Source organism: Macrobrachium rosenbergii, chromosome 3 (assembly GCF_040412425.1).
Source record: "Macrobrachium rosenbergii isolate ZJJX-2024 chromosome 3, ASM4041242v1, whole genome shotgun sequence".
Lineage (NCBI taxonomy): Eukaryota > Metazoa > Arthropoda > Malacostraca > Decapoda > Palaemonidae > Macrobrachium > Macrobrachium rosenbergii.
This window is the reverse complement of record NC_089743.1, coordinates 60,557,838-60,580,744: the sequence shown is the minus strand read 5'-3', so window position 1 is coordinate 60,580,744 and position 22,907 is coordinate 60,557,838. Positions and strand designations below refer to the sequence as shown.

The following is a 22,907-nucleotide window of genomic DNA, read 5'->3' as shown; positions in this document are numbered from 1 at the left end:
CAATCTCAGACCCAAAAATGCTTGAAAGCTAAATGTTTGCATAACAAAGGGCTTCTGGGAAGCAACAGAGACCCGCACCACGAGGAGAGTTTTTCCTGAAGGAGTATCACTTCAAGAGTGGCAAGTGACTCCCTTGTCTCCAGACTCCTTTGCAACCAGGCTTCATTTTGCTACCAAGCCTGGAAAGAGTAGAAAGAGGGCAGGCGTTTAGTCCTTCCTACTGTTAGAGAGGTGTGGATTACTTCTGTCTCCTCTTTTGTTTTTGTTCCCAACTGCCTTCCTGTCAGTGTAGAAAATTGTGACCTCTTTCGAACAGATGTTAGAGCAATCAGAACAAATCTTAGACTGATGTTCCCCCGAGTTTTACTACAGATTGTTTCTAGTCAGAAACTTTCAAGTGGGCTGGAGACCCGTCTTGGGCGTCAGCAAATTAGAACAACTTGGTCGGAAGGAAAAGTTCAAGAGATGGAGACCTACATGATCAATACTAAGACCCTTCATCCAGGGGATTGGATGGTATCTTTGGATCTCAGATACTTATCTTTCAACCCAATTCATCCACGTTGTTGAAGTATCTCCCAGATTTGTCTTGGGGAGACTAGGCGTACCAGTTCAGGGCTCTCTGCTTTGGACTCTACTGCTTTGACCATACCACGTTGAAAACACACGCTTCTCGTCCGATCAAGCGAAAGTTAAAGCAACGTTAGGTCTGGTCAGTACTTGAATGGTTGACCGCCTGGAACACCAGATGCTCGTAGCATCACATTTTGCTCCGGTGTTTCGTCTCATGAAAAAGCGTTGCGATGCAATTGCATCTGTCGCGCATCAGGATCTCACTCTACTTGGGCGGCTGGTTGCTTGAGTCGTCGAAGCGGTATCTGGGACGCTGGTTGGCGCTCGCTCGTGATCCTGGGACTTCTGGTCTGTGGAGAAATTAGCAGCCTGATCCCTCCTGTCCATTGTGTGCGAGTTGCAGATCTATTCAGCGGCTTTTTATAGCGTCTCCGTGAAGCGGCAACTTCTATGTCTGAAAGTTTGGCCTTCTTGGAAAAGAGAAACATGCTGGGCAGAGGAAGGAATGAGTCTGCTGGGACCATTTCCTCGCTGGAGAAGTTTGTTTTCTGAGGTCTGCATCTCAGGCCTCTTCCAGTTCTTTTGTTGGAGGAACTGACAAAGCAAGGAAGACTTGAAGGAATTGAGAATTCTTCCTTGTATAAGAAGATCTGTGGTGGTGGCTAGATCAGCGGAATTGCAGAAGGGATCTCCTCAACCTGAACCCCAACCTAGTGTTGTTTTTCCCGGCCCGAATTCGTCAACGGGTTGAGAGCACCTAGAGGAGAAAGTGGGAACCTGGAGAGAGGGAACAGGTGTCTCAGCACATCGACTTCAAAGATTTGGCGGCTATCTTTTGGCTCGCCAATTCCTTGAGTCAAGTTTGCAATCGTGTAGTTCCTGCAAACTCGGACAATACTACTTGTTCCTGTTAGCCTTGCAAAGAGATTATTCTTTGAGCCTGTGCTACACTTGTATTCATTCTCACAGGATTTGTTGCAGGGTCGAAAATGTTAGAACAGACCTGCTCTGTTAGGCGCATCAACTCCTGCCGAGATGGACCCTTCATCAGGAGGTTTGCCAAGACCCACCAGAGGCTAGAATTCATGCATCTTGTGGATATTTACGACCTCCAAGAACGGCAGGAGCTCCTCCTATAAAGCTCCTCTGTACTCAAACCCTGGGGCAGTGAATGATTACTCTTCCTGGGATTGGGCCGGAATCGATGTTTACCATGCCCTTCCCGTTCAATTCTAGGAGAAGTCATCATGAGATTCGCGGCCTCACAGGGGCGGACAGCGCTCATCCCACGTTTTGTATTCAGACCACTGGTTCTCGGAGTTTCTCTTCTGGTTGGTAGAGCGTTCAGAGGACCCTTCCTTTGAAACAGGCCTGCTCATACAAACCCACTTCACGAGATATCTTTGAATCTCCCACGCTCTGAACAGCTGCTTTCAGACTACTTGAGAAACTTGGTCGGTCAGAGCGAAGGGTTTTCTATTGTGTGGGTAGCACGGGCCGTCGCTAGGGCAAGTTCTTCATCTAAGGATATATCTGGCAGTGAGCAACCTTCGAAGTTAGTGCTTAGAAAGAAAGAGCTTTCCTCTTCCTCTATCACTGTGAGCCAGGTTGCGGATTTTCTCTTTACTTAAGAAAAGCTACATTATAGCAGTTCCGACTATCAAGTGTTATCAGACATGCACTTCGATTGTATTCAGACACAGAGGATTAGCTGTCTGACAATAAGGACCTCCACGATCTTCACAGAGCTCTTTCAGGCGTCAAAGTTCTCAGCTGATTTCCTACTTTGGGCTTGGGCGTAATGCTCAGAGTTTTGATGTTTAGTCATTGCAGGCCTCTCACTCTGCATCTCTTAAGGATGTTGCTCAGCGGCATTCCTCGCGGTGAAGAGAGTGAGAAGTTGAGGCAGTCATGTAGGCTACAGGAGACACAATGCTGTCTATTCTTTAAGCCTAAGTTCTTGGCTAAGAATAATGGAGTCTTCTAACCCTTAGCTAGACACTTTGAAATTAAAGGTTTAGCGAACCTTATTGGACAGGAACCTGAGGGGAGTTCTATGTCAGTTAAGAGCTCTCAAGTACTACCTTAAAGAACACAGGACATAAGTGGTCCATTGGATGTTTTTATGGTGTTGCAAGGAGCATTGGTTAAACTACTGCTCGAAGAATGCACTGGCATTCTTCATTAGAGCGTCATTGGAGCGCGCACTCCTAGTTGTGACGACTCCAACTGAGATTGTTGAGGTGCAACTCATGAGAGTGAGGGCAGTTGCCACCTCATGGCGTTCGAAAAATGGTACTCAGTGACATTTTAGTACATTTTGTGAAATCAATTCAGTGTTGCCTCACTCTTGGCAAGATGTTTAGGTACTCACAAAATTGCTTTTAAGCTGGACCATACATTCTGCTTCAGCAGCCTTGGGGACAAAGGTAACTCTGATCCTATCCCTTTTTTTAATTGTTTTGTGGTTGATGATTCGGCTACTGCAGGCAGTGCTGTCTTTAAACTAGCTTTAAGTGTAGTTGGGTGGTTAATATTCTTTCTTTTTGTCCCCTCTTGTATGGGCGCCTGATCGTCACATTGTGGTCACGCCCCGTTGACAGATCATCTAGAAGTCGCCAGCTATATGAGTGCTACCTCGCACAGGGTCTCTAGTAAAGCAGAAGCAGACTAGGTGACAGTAACCACTCAGTCAGCTCACGCTTCAGATAAGGAGACAAATAATTTTACCAATGGTGGTTTTCCTAATTCTTGGCTATCTCTACCTCCAAGGTGGTATTCAGCTATATATATATCTGGCAGGTAAGTCTCATGAACAAGTGATTTTAATGATAAAATAGGATTTGTTCATGCCTGGCTTGAATCTCTCTATGTTGCAGCCAACCCTCCTCCTCCCTCCAGGAGACAGTGGCGTTAGAAATCTGAATAGAAAATGGGAATGGTTCCTGATACCGCCTCCCAGCGGCGGGAATGGGTATAACACCTGACCGACCACTCGTGTACTGCGAAATTTGAAATTCTATCGGACCTTGGAGAATACAGCTATATATATATCCTGCCAGGTAAGTATGAACAAACTTTTTATTTTATCATTAAAATATCATTTTCTTTAGTCATGACAGAATGGTTAGACCAATTCCACAATTCAAATTGTCTTTAACTAGTGAGTGAAGCTGGACTGCTAAGGGTAATTCATGTCTAACTCCTTGGCACTTTCACTTTTAATTTCTTTTGTTTTATTTATTCATATTTTGTTTTGTTACCTTGTAGGTACTTCATCAAATGCTTTGTTGTTAATATTAGAGGATCATAAGAGTTGTATACTGTGTTACATATAGGCACTATTTTTGTGATCCATTTGTATCTTATAAATTTTTTTTTTATTTTTTCTACATAATTTCACTTGCTTTATTATACTTTATTTTCAAACAGTTGCTGTTCTTATATAAGTAACTTAACAAGCAACTACATAGCTATTAGTTTCTACTTTAGCTGCAGTTCAAAATTTGAAAAACGCAGTAACGCTCTTTTGTTTTGGGTGTAGGTAGCTAGCCCCGCCAACTTTTGGGGAAGAATAGATACAGCACAGCTAAAAAGATCAATTCGTTTCTGCTGGTCAGTGACTAAACATTGGTTGTTGAGCAGCTCTTTGGATTATTTTTCACCAGATGGTTGTGATATTCTTTTCATTTGGTGAAGTATTCTGTGATTTTGGTAGCTCGCTAATCTTAATTAGCGTATTAACATTTGGGACTTTTCTAATTGTGACTTTATGATCATGACCCTTGATTTTGACTTAGTATGTCAGACTCTAACATGTCCAGTGTTTGGCATTGCAGTAAAGGCTGCAATACCCAACTCACGTTAGCTAAATGTGACAGCCACATGATTTGTTGTTCTTGTAGAGGGCAAGTTTGCTTGCTAGACCTTAATTGTGATGAATGTAAAAACTGGGATTAGGGGAGATGGAAAGCTTTAAATGCACACTTGGATAAACTTCAGCGTAACAGATAGAGGAAAGCAACTGCTAGGGCTGAAGCTAGAGCTTCTGCTAGTCAGGATATTTCTCCTAAGGTAGATGATTTACCTGTCCCTTCAACACCTGTGACTGCCTTTTCCCCTATCTCCAGTCCTCTGACTTTTCTTGTTACTCCGATCCCTGGCTCCCATTCTTTTGAATCCAATGTCACTGCCAGTCTAGAAGCTTGTGTAGATCCGAAATTCGATCTTCTTGTGAATACTGTTTCCCAGTAGAGGGAGTGGCTACTTGTCCAACTGAAACTCCTAGACCAGGTCCCTGCTAAACTCCCCTTGCTCACCTGGGAGGAAGCAAACTGGCAGTCCAAGGGAGGTCGGTGGGGTTTGCCCACAGGTAGTCGCTTCCTCAACTGAGCCTGTTGTGCGGAAATCCCAGGACTCGGTGGATGACCACTGGAAAGGTGGCCGATTGGATGTGCGTACCTTGCCGTCTAGCGTCTCAAACTCTCATGGGGCCAAAGGGCGCAGTTGGCACTTTTCAATTGCATCCAGGCCATTGAAAAGGCGTTGGTCTTTGGCGGAATATGACTCTCCTCCTGTCCGTAGGCAAGCCATGGAGAGAGATCACAGTCCACTTCCTTCCTGCAGTTTTTGGGAGCTCCCCATGTTTTTTCAGTTACTGCCGAGAGCCCAAAGTCTGAGCGCCCAGTGTCCAAGTGCCCAGTCTGAGCAACCAGTGTATTAGTGCCCAGTGTATGAGTGCCCAGTGTCTGAGCACCCTGTGTCCGACTGCCCAGTCTGAGCAACCAGTGTATTAGTGCCCAGTGTATGAGTGCCCAGTGTCTGAGCACCCAGTGTCCACGAAATGCTCAGTGTCCTCGAAACATCCAGTTTCCGAGAGCACAGTGTACGAGTGCCCAAAGTCCGAGTGCCCTTTTTCTCTTGGCTCACCTATTGAGGTACGGCCACCAGTTGTCAAGTGTTTGGCACCCCAGTTAGGACATCCAGCCCCTGACCTGACAGGTGCAGTCTCTCCTATCATTGAGAACCCATCTTTGGCTTCAATGTCAGTTGGACAACATTTTAAACCTCCTTCAGAAACCTGCTTCAGTGTCACAGGATCCTCCGGATCTAGATATGTCCGTTATCTCTTCTGATGAGGAACCCTTAGAAGAGGATCAACCGGCTATGTAGTTCGGCTCTTCTGAGGTTTTTCCTGGTATACTACCCAACTTTCTTCTCTCTGGCAACCCCATCATCTCCGGGTTCCACCTTCATGATGCGACAGCCTGCAGTTGCTTCCAGGCTGCCCCAAATGGTGCTGTCACCTTCCTCCAGGAAAGCTTTGGCCCATACCAACAGCTGGTTGGCTGAGAAGAGGGACCTGGGCAAAGCAGTTTTTTGTACTTCTCCGTCTTGTTTGATATGGCAGAAGTATTTGTCGTACTCCACTGGAGAAGCTCCTTTCTTGGGAGTTTCTACCTCCTCTCAAGGGGACTTCTCCAGTCTCATCGACACAACATGTCGTTCGGAGTTCTCCTCTGCCAGGATTTTATTTACGGCTTCGGAGCTAGACCATCGCATTAAGGATGTATTCAAGGTCTTTGAGGTCCTGAGTTTCTTGGACTGGACTATGGGGGCTCTAGCCAAGAAAATAGAAGACTGCACCATTCTTCAGGAGATCTTCACTACAGACTGGTTAGGGTTCTTTCATGCGCTGACAGAGCGATTAGAGATGGCGCCCATGAGTTGACAACCATCTTTTTGACAGGAGTGCTCAAAAAGAAACTTATGGTGTTCCTTCATCACAATAACGGGTCATTCCCTCTCAAAGATCGTCCCTCCTGTTGGCTCCCTTGGATCGTAAAAGTTTGTTTTCACGAGCTACTTTGGAACAGGTGACAGCTGAACTTCAAAAGTTGTCGCAAGATTTGCTAGCACAGTTGACCAAACAGACTAGGGAACCAGGACTAGCACCTTCAGCAGCTGCAAGTGTTAGGACAGTCTCCTCACTGGCACAGCAGCTCTTTCGAGGTGGCAGAGGCCGCTTTCAGTCGTAACCGTGAACTAATCTACGGTCAGTACGACCCAGTAAGAAGATGATCATCAAACCCACCACTCATGAGTAAGGATCCTGTCCTCCGTGTCCCTGTGGGAGCAAGGCTTCTCCATTTTTGGGGCAAGTAGAAAACCAGAAACGTGGATTTTTGGGTTTTAAAAGTTCTAGAAGAGGGCTATGCGATCCCTTTCAGGGAGAAACCTCCCTTAGTAACCTCACCCATCAGCTTAACAGCCTACTCAATAGGCTCGGAGAGGCTTTCATCCCTGTCTCAAGTCTCAGCCCTACCCGAGAAACAAGCTGTGGAGGTGGTCAAAGAGTTAAGCACAGAGGGGTTCTACAACCTCCTATTATATGTCGTCCCGAAGTCATTGGGAGGATGAAGACCTGTCCTAGACATCAGTGCCCTAAACTTCTTCATTCAGACAACAAAGTTCAGAATGAAAACAAACCACTGTTCTGTCAGCCATCCACCAGAGAGACTGAATGGTGACGATCGATATGCAGGACGCTTACTTCCATGTTCCAGTATACCCGGACTCCAGGAAGTATGTGAGGTTCGTTTTCCAGGACAGTCGTCCAGTTTCGGGCACTGTGCTAAGGCCTCTTCACAGCCCCTCAAGTATCTACCCATGTTCTCGTCCTACTGGCAAAATGGCTTTACCTCATGGGTATCAATGGCAGTCTATACTTAGATGACTGCCTTCTACACTCCCCCTTGATATCCAAATGCACGGAGGACCTTCAGAAGACACTCCACCTTTCCCAGGATTTGGGTCATCTAATCAACTTCAAGAAATCCCAACTACTCCCCACTCAATTGATTCTTTATATGGGGATGAAGATTGATTCTCTGAATTTTTTGGCTTTTCTGTCCCATCAAAGGATTCAAAACTGCCTACAGAAAGTTTGAAAATTCCTCTCTCGCCCATTCTGCTCGGCCAACAAGTGGATGAGCCTCCTGGGAAGACTGTCATCCATCAAAAAGTTCTTGCCATTGGGGAGATTGCACACCAGAGTGTTACAGTTCTTCCTGAAGGCCAGTGGCGCAGGAAGGACCTTCCGGACTTGGTTGTCTTCCCCATCACTCCCGAAATCAAGGAAGACCTTTGGTGGTGGCTTATAGAAGACAAGTTTGCAGTAGGAAAATTGTTGCACCCTCAGAGCCCCAACCTAACCATGTATTCAGGTGTGTCAGATCTGGGTTCAGGGGGACCATCTTAAACGTCATGGAAGTTCCCGGGGTGTAGTCTCCAGCCAAAAGGAATTTACACATAAACGTGAAGGAGCTGAAGGCAATCCATCTGGCTCTACAGTCCTTCCCAGCATCAACTTTCAACAGGACAGTCGCAGTCCATTCCGACAGCATGGCTGCATGTGCCTACATCAGGAATCAGGGAGGGGCTCACTTCTTCTTATGGGCACAGGACAATCATACCAGCATTGTGACCCACTTTATTCACGGCAAGCGGACGAATACTCTCGGCATTGGAAGAAGTCACTGGGCCTGGACAAGATGGAGGGAGGTAGAGGAGATACTCCGACACTGCATAGAAGAATCCACAGGAAGAATACAGCAACTTGAAATTGAGAAGAGAAGGCGTTGAGAAGATTTCTGCACCAACAGCCCACTAAATGTCCAGCAAAAGGCACATGACCTCCTTGAGGTAGAGGAGAGGAAATACAGTCAGGTGGTAACAACAAGGTACAACAAGAAGCTACTCTTTCTTCATGGGGACCCCGTGAGAAACGAGCAACACAAAGATGGCTTCATCAACCTAGCTGGAATCTACCTTATCCCCCATCAAAGGTCCCTCCTGACCTGGGTCTGCTGTGCCACTATGCCAGGAAACCACACTATGAAGCCAGGAGAATAGAAATGGAGGTCCCTGTAGATCGACTTTTACAACTCTGAGATGATGGTAAGCTAGAACTAACACCTACTGTCATTGATGAACTTGGTGGGGAAGCAGCATGGCAGAGAGGACATTTCTGAAGCCAGGTAATCACTAAGGGGATGAGGGAAGCCACTAAAGAACTACGCAGCAACCCGGGCATCATCATACAGAAAGGTGACAAGTCATCTGTCTAAGTAGTGATGGAAAAGATCGACAGGATCCTCCTGGGCACATCCAAATTCCAACATTTAACAAAGGACCCCACCAAGGACCTCAGAAAGGAAATGTCAAGGCTTGTGACTAGGGCCATCAATCAACAAGACATAAAATTCTCTAAGGTGAAAGGGGATTATGGGCCAGGTTACCGCTACGGGACAGTGAAAACCCATAAGGCAGGCAACCCCATAGGACCCATCATCTCTCAGATGACATCCCAACCTATAGAGTAGCAAAGGTCCTGAATGATTTGCTGGTACCTTACATACCCAGCGAATATTTACTGAAATCAGCCGTGGCATTCATTGACCTCCTGCATGAAAGAATGAAGTCTGTGGATTTTTCACCAGAAATTGACGAACGAAAATCAGAGAAATTTCAGACGGTATGAAGACACCTGCAAGATACTTATTGATGCCACTAAGGCAATTGCTTTTAACGAAAATCATGTAAGAGAAAAACTGTCCTAATAGTTTATATATTGTAAGGGACACTTCTCCACTACAATATAAAAATTTCCAATTCCTAAGAAAAAGTACTCACAAACCAGATACGAAGTCCACAATGGGTGGAATCGTACCACTAATTAAACTATGTGCAAGACCAATTCACGGGGCAAAATAAACACTGCTAAAAATTATTAAATTTAATACATACATTACAGACAGAAGTAACATCTGAACCTCAATGATACAAAAATTGAATGAAAACCAAACACCCTTAACTATAAACCACACTTACACAATTAAAGAGACCTCAACACACTTATACCAAAAAAGGGACAGGGTCCAGAAAGGAGGAGGAAAGCCAAAAGATAGAATACCCTACCATGATACACACTAAATTCAATACACTAACAACTCCTCCGTGGTTAATTAATTCCTTCCAAATGTCAGAGGAGAATCTCCTGGTGGCGGGGTATCACAGGATCCACTCGGGCAGAGATGTATACTGTAATAGATAAATAATGGGTCCATATAATACGTCAGCAGTGAACTAAAGGCCGTGATCACACACTATTAACCAAAGAATAATTATTTTACTGTGGACTAGAGAGGTCCCACTGACAGTGATACTGGATTAGTGGTGCTGAATGATAAAGGCAGCTAAATCCTTGCAATGCAGGGCAAGGTGGATCCAAAAGTACTCAGGTTATCACAACCAGCAAGGTAATAACCAAAAAACAGCAGCAAATACTGGCAAATTCAGCACCTCTGTTGAAGATCCAGAAACAGACTGACTATCCTCTCTAACAGGAGCTTCCACAAACCCCTCTGCCCCACGGGGAGAATGGGAGGGAGTCATACACACACCCATGGACCATGTAAAGAAAAACAATTGTTAAATAATATGCTTAACAAGCGAACCACTGGTGAGGAGGAAAAACAAGCTAATTCTGAATACCTGAATACAATATTTAAACAAAAATTTGAAATATGAAAAATTAAAGTATTTATCTAAATGAAACTAATAGCAGCATACTGACAATATATATACACACACATATATCATGTATAACTGAATCACGAAAATATGGAACGTGATGAATATATATAAATAAAGACAAAATCCACGAAGGAAAGAGAGACAACGGAGTGCTGCAAGACCTCTCGACGTTAGTTCTTTACTTTGCAGACTGAAGAATTATCAAAATAATTTTACAATGGCGGCTCATATAAATGACAGATGGGGATTACAAAGGAAAAAATATGTACCTGGAATCCAACACAATTAAAGGATTAGCAGACATACCAAAACAGAGATTTTACAAAGGATTAGGCTCAACAGCTCAAAAAGCAAGGACAGGACAATCAAAAGATTATACAAGGAAGGTGACTGACCACCACAAAATGTTATAAAAAAAATATACAACTCAGTGAATTATAACAATTTTTACAGGGTGAACATTTAAAAAAAAAATTTTATATTAAACATGCGGACACAAAAAAAATATATACTGTATAAGGTAACTAATTTTTTATTAAGTCAGTGATTTTATCTTTTAGGTAATTTTTTAACATTTTACTTAAACAGGGGTCCAAATAATACATGCCAGGGCTAAGATTAATATTCCGACTGGAAGTGAGCTGTACAATAGCAGATTCTAAGAGATTTCGAGAAGAGAAATCTTCGTATGTGGCAATCACTGAACTTTCAGTCCATTTTATCCTGTGGGAGTTTTCACTTAAATGAATGAAGATAGCATTGGATGTTTGTCCAGTTTTAACAGAATATTTATGCTGTTCAATCCTTACATCTAAATCCTTGCTGGATTGGCCGATATAAAAAGAGGGGCAGTCCAAACATGGAATTTTGTATATTATGTTGTTGTTTTCGGTGGGGCTATTTTTTATTAGCATTCCTTGTTGTGTGTTATTATAGAAAAAAATGAGGTTGACATTAAAAGATTTTAACAATGATTTTTTGTTTTAAAAACCACTAAAATAATGCAAGCTAAGAATGTTCTTAGGGGTTTCTTCTCGATGTTACTTTCACTATAAAACTTTTTGGGTTTTATTATAGTAAATATCTAGTATATGTCATTTCAAGGATAACTCAAGAAATCGAATACATAAGAAAATAGGGATAGATTTATGTTATCCTTCACATATACTAGATATTTGATATAAATATGCTATAATATAAGTAAAATGTTCAAAAATGACCTATAAAATAATTATATATATATATTTTTTTATATATATATATATATATATATATATATATATATAAAATGCTTTTGAGCTATTGAGCCTAATCCTTAGTAAAATCTCTTAAATATTAACCTGGTTTGGTATGTCTGCGTAATCCTTTAATGGATATATTTTTTCCTTGTAATATATAATTATACTCCGTTGTTTCTCTTTATATATATATATATATATATATATATATATATATATATATATATATATATATATATATATATATAAGAAAAATATACTGTATCATAAATATAAAGAGCCATCAAACAATCACAGTGAGGTACAGTGCTGCATTTTTTTGCTTTGCTTGGCCTGTTGATGTTAGTCCTTTTCACTTAGCAGACTGAAGACAAAATATAAAAATAAGAATGAGTGTTTACAAAGAAGGCATTTATCCTTTGATTTGAAAAAATAAATGATACAATAAAGATATGGGGATTACAAATGAAAAAATATGTGTGTTTGTCTGACTTTGTGTGTTTATTCTCTCTCTCTCTCTCTCTCCACACTGTGCCTCTATCCCATTGGGCCCAGCCATGATCCAGTGTAAGCTGTGTTACCAACATTTTTGTAGGCTATGCAGCACTGCCAACCATCAGAGGTTTTTGTTATATATATTAAATCTTAATATTTATGAACAGTGATATACAATACAAGTTTTAATTGAAGGGCTATTGTTATAAGATTAAATCTTAATATTTATGAACAGTGATATACAATACAAGTTTTCTCGAGTTTGAATTTAGTGAAAGATTAAAAAAGTCCAGTCAAACAATGGTCAGGCAAAATAAGATTTGTTACTAAACAGACTGGAACTGAATATGAAAATAAGATTATTCATGAGTCTAGTATAATCTGTATTACTACACAGACATGAATCATAGGATAACAGTGAAGTATTTAGTCAAGTTTAGAATAAAGCCTCAAGAATATGAGGAGCCAGATAGTAAAATAGAGTGATAAATATCTCAAGAAAGTAATTCCATTTATAATTCCATTTGTAGATGAGATAATGATGATGAGGAAATAAAGATAGATTGGGGGCTTCTCTGTGTGCCAGGTGAGTGGAAGGCCCAGACCTACCTGGATGAGAACTGAGAGAAAGGAGGATGGATGTGAGTGGAGATTTATGGAAATACTTAAATGACAGAATTTTATAAGCCACTTTCTTTATGCAACATTGGAGACTGTGAGGTAGCATTAACAATGTAATTTGAATTCTGGATTGGTGTACTCTGGTGAAACATAAGAAAAAGTTGGAAGTTGAATGGTTTTATCATTGAGACAAAAGTTATTTTTTATATTATTGGTTGTAGCTCTTATTTGTTGTCAGGCTCTATTTTGAGCCTACTCTAGATGCCATAATGCCTTCATATGCAGATGGTTTCATATGGTAAGATGAATTCCATGTTATTTCTGACATGGAGGTTTAAACTTCACATTGGTCCATAAGACAACTTTTTGGGAGATTTGGTCTGATGTTGCAGGTTGCAAATCATGATACATAGTAGTCAGAAGGATCTGCAGTTTTTAATCTTTCTTGGGTATAATGTAAATTATAGTTTAATGTGTACAGTAGTTCTTTCTTGGCTGTAATGTAACGTAATGTAGTTTAATATGTTCAGAAGTTAGTTGTTAATGTAGCAATCAAATGAGGCAGGCATTGGATTAACTTTGCCATAACATACATTTCTGAGATTAGTGTTAATTCCAGTTAAGAAATTCTTCAAGTCTTGCATGAGAGTAGTGTGTCTGGACCATTTGCAGCTCAAAACAAACTTTGAAATCTGATTCCAGGCATCTCCCAAATGAGCCAGCCCTTCATTTCAATTTGGCCAACACACTTGGGAAACTGAGTCGTTATGAGGAATCAGAATCCCATTTTTTGGTGGCAACAAATTTAGATCCTCGCAATGCAAATTACTGGGCGAACTTGGGTGTTCTTTATCACCGATGGCGGAAGTACGATCTTGCAGAAAAGGCATATATGCATGCCTTACAGCTGAATCCATTGATGAAAAGCGCTCAAGATAATCTTACCATGCTACTTAAAGCCACCGGGAAAATATCCAGATAGCAGAAGCCAAAACATGTAAAAGTTGTAACCAAACTAAGTAGTTCATTTTAGTTGTGTAAGTTACAGATAAATGTTATAGATGTATTTTCACGTCTACAGATATATAGTACTTAACTTGACTGTAACATACTGCAATGTTAGCTCTCATTTATTGAGAAATTCCATTTCTTGAAGCTGTGAATTTAGTCGTAAAGATAGAAACTTGGTATGAGAATAATGCTCAAGTGCATAATACTGTACTGTACTTAATTCAGAAGAATCATCTGAGCTCAAAATTTTTTTGCAAAAGACAATATAAATAATTTAAAGAAACATCACAAATTCAAACATTTTTATTAAAAGTATTGCAGAGTACTAATTTAGATAAACATCCATTACTTTGATGGAAGCAAAGTTATTTCATTATACACTGTGCAAGTGCTAATTTTATGTCCTTGTGACAGCTTTCTGGATTTTCAGTTGTCAAGCCAAATGTAATATAGTAGGGTATTAATTGTAGTGTGTTAATGAGTAAAAGGTAAAGGAAGATTAAATGGTAAGAGACAGATGGATCTCAGTGTATCTAGTGGTTTGAGGGTCAAAATGATGTCACTCGTGATAAATGAAGTCAAACTGAGTAGAATAATTTGATGTTTTAAAATTTAATCATTGTGATTGATTTTTATAAGTTTGGGGTATGATACTGAAGAAAAATATATACTGTTATCAGTTTTCACCATTTACCTGCATTTCTGGGGTCCTAATGTCAAGTTGTGGGTGTTAGAGTTGAAAGGTGTATTTATAGTAATTCAGAAACCAAGTGCACATTAAGCAAACTGTATATTTTTATTTGTAGAAATAATTAGTTAAGTAGGAGATATACATAGATAATACAGTATTTTTATTATTTTTTCAAATAAAGTTTGGGAAAGTTGCAATAAAGGCAAATTATGTTAGGCATAGTTATTTATATGTACTGAACAGAAGTTGCAGTGTGTAACTGCAGTGTACTGAATGCACCCAAAAGAGAAAAAGAGATTATATATTACAAAAAAATTACAGAAAGCTTCCTTCAGCATACATATTTTGAGTAATTTTATTTTGTCACTGTACCTATATCTCCAGTATGGGATGCCATGAAGAAGATATGCAATTTATTTTGTGAAAATTGTTTAATGTGGATTTTGTATACAGAGTCCTGTATATGAGGCAGTTTAGTTGATAACATAAGCATATTGAATGAGACTAATTAGCATTTTTCTTTATTCTACAGTGAGTATAAACCAGTCACTTTAAATTTACACTTTTATCACGTGCATGTCTGTAGGGATGCTTGACACACTGCTGATGAGCCTTCTGAGTAAGTAATAAAACGGACAATGTTGTGGAAGCTTTCTGCATGAGCAGTTTATTCACTATTCAGCTGCTTGTGTGAATGAGGCAGTGACTATTAACTTATAAGCACCTCTTCAGGTAAATGATAAAGTTTATATGCATATATATATATACAGGCAGTCCCCGGTTAACGGCAGGCTCGGTTAATGGCAATCCAGCTTTGCAGCGCTTGTCCAGCAACGAAAATCGGAAATTTTTGCTGCTGAAAATTGCCGATTTCCGCTTATTGACGTCAATAATTGGGTATTGAAGCCAATACATACCTAACAGAGGTGCTGGTAACCAAAAATCGGCACTTTTCGGCGCCGATAAGACCCCGAAATTTGCCGAAAAAGCGTGTAAATCGCCAATTTTCGGTTAGCGGCAATTTTTGGTTATCAGCACACCCTCAGAATGGAACCCCTCTGATAACTGAGGACTGCCTATATATATATATATATATATATATATATATATATATATATATATATATATATATATATATATATATATATATATATATATATATATATATATATATATATATATATATATATATATATATATATATATATATATATATATATATATATATATATATATATGTGTGTGTGTGTGTGTGTGTGTGTGTGTATGTATGTTACAGTAAACCCCGTATTCATTATGTCTCATTATGTTTTTCGTGAAAAAATTACTGTACCATTTTCATGATTGCACTTTTGTGATGTATTTTTCAACGAGAAATATTTATATATATAATATATATATATATACTGTATTTTCACATCATTTTATATATGACTAAATGCACTTTTTGTGATAAAACTATTAAAATATATATCCATATATATAAGTATTTTTAGAGGGTTTTTTGTATATTAAACTATCAAAATAGGCAGTTTTTAGAGGGTTTTAAGAAATTATTTGGCTTGATTTCGGGGTTAGAGGTTTTATTAAAACGGCAGAATAATCATAATTTGAAGGGTAAAACTCAATAATAATGCAGTTTACGTCGTTTTCAATGCACCCAGAGCATTAAAGTAAGGTTTTCTTATGATTTTGCGGTTTTCGGCGATTTTCCCCACGCAGGTTTTTTGTATATGTGTATATATATATATATATATATATATATATATATATATATATATATATATATATATATACAGTATGTATATATGTATATATATATATATATATATATATATATATATTGTATATATATATATATATATATATATATATATATATATATTACATTTTTCAACAGATCATTTCCCCTTTGGAGGATTGTTCTACAGATAAGACAATTCTGTGGTCACTGCATCATTCACACAAACTGCTGAATAGTGGATGAACTGCATATGCAGACAGCTTTCATAACATTGCTATAGTTGCTTCATACACTTACTCAGTGGGCTCATCACCACATCCCTACATATGCACTGTGTGTCACATCCTACATATGCACTCATTTGTCCAGCACCTGGAGTATCCATTTTTTCATTCCTTGTAACACTTTGAACTTGTACACACTTTTATCAGCCTCTTGCCCTTTCTTTCTCTGTGACTGAACCATCTCAAAATACTATGAGCCATCCTTTCACCAACACTAACATTTTAATTTCCTCCTCTTATTTCATTTCCCAAACTTCTTACATCATGCCATCCATACAGATATTAAATAGCTATAGAGACATGTTACTCCCTTGTTTTACCTTGAGCGAGTCCCTGATCTGTCTTCATATTTCAGTACATTATTACCATCTTACCTCAGGACCATGTCTGTAATCCTTAATTCCTGACACTTTTCCATTCTTCACCCTCTTAATTGCCCTCTTTAATACATCAGTAGTCATTTCCACAAGCAATCTCAGAATTTACAATAACCCTTTCCACTTCTGCATCCCTGAGATTTCCTCCACATTCAACAAGGTACTCACTGTATTCACACAAGACAGCATTTTCTGACACTATATCTTAATATGTGTCTTTTATTCTAATGTATATTTGCTCAACCATTGTATCTGCATTTACTTCCCTTTTAATCAATTTTTTTCTCAAAATTCGTGTTCAGAATTTGTTCACTTCTTGACAGTTATATCCTGTTGCCATATATTACGCTTCCCATCTAGACCATGTTGTCACCATCCAACTACCTGTTCCATTGTGATGTTTTTACTTGTGTGTAAGTGTAATATCATGGTTTTTTGGAAGCTTTTGGTTCCCAGATACCATAACTTTATGGAAGTTAAGGGATTTTCATATAACTAAATTATATATAACTTTCTGGAAATTTGCATTCAATTAAAATTTTAATTTCAAAGTCTTTAAGTGTAGAATTATTGTAGTAGAAGACTCTTTGGCCTATGAATTTGAATGAAGGTCTGTTGTGTATTATAATCCCTAAGCAGATTAAGATCAAATAAACATTTATATTTTTATTTAATCTTTTGTACTCTAGTGAACTGTATTAATGATCTGATAAAAACTTTAAAAGTTTCACTGATAAAGGCTGCACTGTGGATATAAGAAATAATTTCCTTTGGTAACATGAATATAAATAATCTCAACATAAGAATTTTGTATCCTAAGCGTTAGTCTATTTAGAATATTTTGTTCTAGAAAAGTTGTTAAAAGAAAGAAAGGAAGCTTCCACTGATGATTTAGATATGGATTTTGGGAGAATTGAGTTGGCATTCAACAACTGGCACTACTTATTATGTAAAGAATTGCCCTTCAATCATGTTTATTTTGTGAAACTATGTTACAAATGCATTTATTAACCCAAATACTCAGTTTTATTTTAAACACAAGAGTGGCATTCTAGTTCTAGTAAAACTTAAGAAAAATATCTTGTTTTATGGGTGCTGTAAGTAGAATTAAGATTGTATTGCAATTATATTTTATGTAGCTTTAGATTTGTAGTTGCCCTAGGCCTTTTTATGTAACCCCGTCTGTTTGTACAGTCATTGTAAAGTGGTTCTAAGATTGGTTTTCATAGATGGTGTTTGATATTTTTGTTTATTTTTTATGTTAATACATGTTATTTTTTCCAGAATAAGAAACTAATTGTTACCTTCATGTACTATTAATGTAGAATCTGTTTGTAAAAATTATCTTTTGTTTGAAAAGCTAATACTGTACTGTTATTTGAATACTTTGTTATACTGTTTTTAGTACGATTTTGATGTAGTGAAAGTATATTTATATTTTTCATATTCTTCTCAGGACTTGGAACTTTTATAGCTCTGACAACTTTGAAATTGGTAACACAATAAGATCATGATGTGGAGACAAACCCTGCAAAGCACAACCTGTGTTATTGCAGTAACCCATATATGAACAAAAAAGAAAACAGAAAATAATAATAATAACGATGTGAGGTTGTCTAATTGCCCATTTTACAGTAAGTAACCTTCGACATGACTGGGTATATTTTGATTGTATTTGTAATTGCAAAATTATGAGTAAATTCTTTTCACTGTGATTGTAATAACATTATTGCAGATTTGAGACACAGAACTTTCAAATGGTGTCCAAAGTTGTTGATTGGTTAAAAGATAATTGAATTGATAATTATGTTAATTTTATTGCACCAGGCACACCAACAACTTGAAATCTTCAGTGGAAAGCCCATAAAAAATTTGCATTAATCCATGAAGGCTCATGGTACATTTACAACTACTTTACAAAACATTTTAAGAACCATTTCAAATAAATTTCTTGGTGTTATTATGAGTTCAGATCAAGGGCAGTTGTTGAATAGCACCAAGTATCATATCCCAGATGTGTGTGTGTTTTTTTTTTTTTTTTTTTTTTTTCAAAAACTGAAAAATCAGAACATAACATATTCTGCTATTTTGAAGGTGTTCTCAGGCCTTGTAGTAACATATGATCGGAAATTGATAGGTAAGCAGAATAATGCTTAAGATCTATGCTTATTATTTTTTAAATAGTTATCCAAATCTATGTAGTTTTTGGCAATATTTACCTTAAATATAGGTCAGTGTCACAATCATTTTGGTCAGATCATGACCAAAGCATTCAAGATACTCAAAGGTATAAATAATTGAGATTACAGACTACAGGCATGTTTTTCCCTTAAGATGTAACTGGAGTGGATCCAATTCATGGGCAAAGGAACTAAGAATGTTCAGCAGCAGCCACTTTAGAGACCTGCTCACATATAAGATAGCATCATTTTGGAACATACCAGCTGAATTTGTGAATAATTCTGCTTTTGGCCAGTCCAAGGGTTTTCCACTACACAATCATTTCAGTCATGAACCTAGTATATAGTTGGCATATAGTGGATCCCTGTCCATGTAGGTATTAAAGAAAATAAGACTGATAAAGCAGTAAAGCTACAACTGCTATGGCCAGAGCAATGTATATTTCCTGTTAGTAATTATTTACTTTCTGTGAAGCCTACTATCTTTCATACAAAGCAGGTTCTGTGGAATACCTGTAATATCTCTGGTAGTAGTAAATTAAAACAAAACAAACCCACTTGTGGGCTGTGGTGGTCTTTCCATTGAAATAATGTTATTCATTCATTCTTCAAATTCATTCATTTTACCAATTTTAATTTGATGTATAACCATATGATGTAATGCATGAATGCTGAGCAACACATGTAATTAAACTGTTTTCATGTGAGTGCTTATTTTCCAACTGACAAAGAATGGTAAGTTTTAGAAAGAAATCCTTCAAATAAATTTTTTCAAATCTTCAACATTTTCTGTTCATTCAGATGTTGAAAATTGGAGGAGTTGTAATTTAGTAAGTAAGATCAAATACATTGTTAACAAATATATTGTTAAAAACAAACCCTTGGCCAGTCCTGAGAGTTGAAAGTTTGAACTCGGTTGCCTGGTTAAAACACTGACTGTTGGGGGACAGTTCCATGTTCATGTACTGCTCTCTCTCTCTCTCTCTCTCTCTCTCTCTCTCTCTCTCTCTCTCTCTCTCTCTCTCTCTCTCTCTCTCTCTCTCTCTCTCTCTCTCTCTCTCTCTCTCTCTCTCTCTCTCTTGATCTTGATCTTGAGGCTGATTCTGCATTTCATAGGCATCATCAGAGAGTATATTATGTTCTTTAACATGAAGGTAAAGTAAAGTTAGTAGTAGTAGTAGTAGTAGTAGTAGTAGTAGTAGTAGTAGTACAACACCACTGTATTATGTTTTTGCAATATATTTTATATATAACATTTGTAAAATTGAAGAAAAGGAAAAATTGATGTGTCCATACATGAACAAAACTCTTATTTTACTTATGCATATTGCTCACTGCTCGATGGTTAGCTGAGAGATGGAGCTGAGTAATCCACTGCTACAGAAACCCTGATGCAGTGACACCTTTACATACATAAGGGTTGAGTTCCTGAACCCCTTATGTAAGTTGGATATTTAGGTAACCTGATAAAATCCTTCGTATCCCCTTAAAAACATCATCAGCCATGTTCACAGTCTTATGAAAACACATTAAAAGGGGAAGTATAGTAGCAGATGCTGTGTGTGGCTTTCATAATGATATATACATGCTTGATATATCAATTAAAGACAAAAAATGCTCACCAAGTGTATTTTAGCTATGCATAGACTTCTGAATAATAGGTAATAGGTAATAATTACCATGGTTAAACAGTTGCATCATCCATACTTATGGCACAGTAATCAGTTATTTGATAATCTCTAAATATTCAAGTAAAAGTATTGTTACTAGCATTGGCAAATGTGTTTTTGTTACGTGTAACTACTATATAACTATATTTAAAAATTTTAGCGCAAATATAGATTAATGTTGCAACTAACATGTATGATGTCTGAAACCTTCAAAAGCATGTTTCATTTTTGCTTTTACTACTGTAAAATAACTATTTTTTAAATTGTAAAATCTCAATGAAATGAATAGTGCAGCATATCAAGGTCATTAAATATGCTAAGTAAAACATTACAGGTAAATATGGGATATTATTAAAAAAATTTGTGTTTCTGACCCTGGTAAATGTACCACACTATAGAACAACCAATCTTCAGTTTTTTCTACCGATTATATCCAAAAATTACATTCTTAACTAAAAAAAAGCACTGTAATCTGAAAGATGAAGTTAAACATTCGGTGCATTTTGATAAATAATAAACAGATATTGGTGTTCACCATATACTGGTGGATATAAGGACATGGCCACAAATAGACAGTCCTAGCTAGTGTGCATGCTTACATTGTATGATTGGCAGACTTGGGGGGTGGGGGGGGACCAAGACTGAGGAATTCTTAGGTCTAGTCTTAGAAAGTGAATTGATTTTTGATCAAGTAAGACTGCTCACTGTTCCATCTTAAAGTATCATGTATATCTGTGTAATATTCTACCACCATATTTGCAAAAAAGAAAAATTCAAATATACTATATTATTTATTTAGTGTAATATTTGAGCCAAGATTTCTAAGCACTCCTAAGTTAGGTTAGGTTATATTATACATCAGAACATTAGGATGCATTTTGCACATCATAATACTGTGCCTGTACAAGTTTTAATATGTAAAATGCTATATTAGGCCATACCACAAAATATGCATGCACTAGAAAATACTAATAAAAGAGAAATAGAAAACATACTGTAATGATGCACTGTAAAAATAGAAAAAGGAATGCTGTTGTTATGAATGAATGACGGGCAAAATTTGGGACTGAATTGCATTACCAAAGTGATGGTTAATTTCAAAAGTTTTACTGTAACATGAAACATTATGAAAGGGTATAACTTTTAATATACTGTATAGTGTTACTGTAATATACAGATTATGATAGGGTATAACTTGGTATATATGTTACAGTCAAACTGTGAAATCAGTCATTTCGTGAAATGACTGAAATTTCAGGCAGATAGCGAAATGCACTTAGGGACATTTGATCCCCTCAGGAGCTAGTACTAAACACGGCAAAATACATTTGACCCCCCAGGGACTAGTACTAAACCCGGCGAAACAGTGTAGGTGACTCACTGTTTCGCCGTGTTTAGTACTAGCTCGTAGGGGGATCAAATGTCCCCTAAGTGCATTTCGCTATCTGCCTGAAATTTCAGTCATTTTACGAAATGACTGATTTCACAGTTTGACTGTAACATATACACCAACACCATAGGTCAGCAGACTTCTGTACTAACCAGCTACATTATTCTAATTTTTTTTGCTTGGGTGCCATTTTAGATGTCATACATTTTTAAATAAGTCTCTCAGATTGAATGTGAAGTGTCAAGTACAGGTTAGTTCACGTTAGGAACTATGTGGAGTCACTGTTAGGAGCAAGATATCTAGAAAATATTAAAAGTTCAGGTCATATTATAGGGTCTTTGTTATTTAATGGATTTTGTTATTTATTAGAGAGCCAGACCCCCCAAAAAAAGAAAATATACCGTAACAGTGTTTAATTAACATTTAAAAAGCATTTGACTACCAACATACAAAACCCATCAAAACATTGGGCCAAGATTCACATGCTTAATAAAGTGATAGATGAGTTAAGCTTTTGATTTATATTATGTTAGGGTATACTATATTAATTATGCACTTCAATAACAAATAAGAAATAAGGGACAGTAATGATAAACTACAGTACAGTACCATATAAACAAGCAAGACTGCTGCCAATTTTTCTGTAAAATTCTTCCACTAACTGTACATTAATTTTTGTTTCTTCCAGTTATTTCTTGCCCTTGCCAAATTAGTTAAAAGAAAAGCACTTTAGCTCTTTGCTGTAAACTCTCTGGCAATGAGCAAGGGACTTCTTTTGCTGCTTTTCCTTTGTAACGAACTCAAGGAGTTTGCCCCTACTAAGGTTAAAGTACCGTGCATGAAGTAAGTATTTTATCCACATCATTTTAGTTGTAAAAGAAATAAGTCTGTTACTGGAGTTATTCAAGCAGGATTGAAATGTTAGTCTAGTTTTGTTATCTTTTAATGTGGAAATACTGTATCACTTATCATATCTTGGATATGTTTTTGGATTTACATTTACTCAAATATATATATATACAGGCAGTCCTTGTTT

The 22,907-nt window shown here is 37.7% G+C and overlaps 1 protein-coding gene across 1 annotated transcript in view; it reads left to right on the top strand.

The window, feature by feature from the left end:
- LOC136851461 (protein O-mannosyl-transferase TMTC4-like) overlaps window positions 1-13,652 on the top strand; it is a 180,895-nt gene extending 167,243 nt beyond the window's left edge. Inside the window, 1 exon segment of the mRNA XM_067125562.1 lies at window positions 13,227-13,652. Within this exon segment, the coding sequence (XP_066981663.1) occupies window positions 13,227-13,506 (280 nt within the window). The 3' untranslated portion in view covers window positions 13,507-13,652.
- Window positions 13,653-22,907: the final 9,255 nt, after the last annotated feature.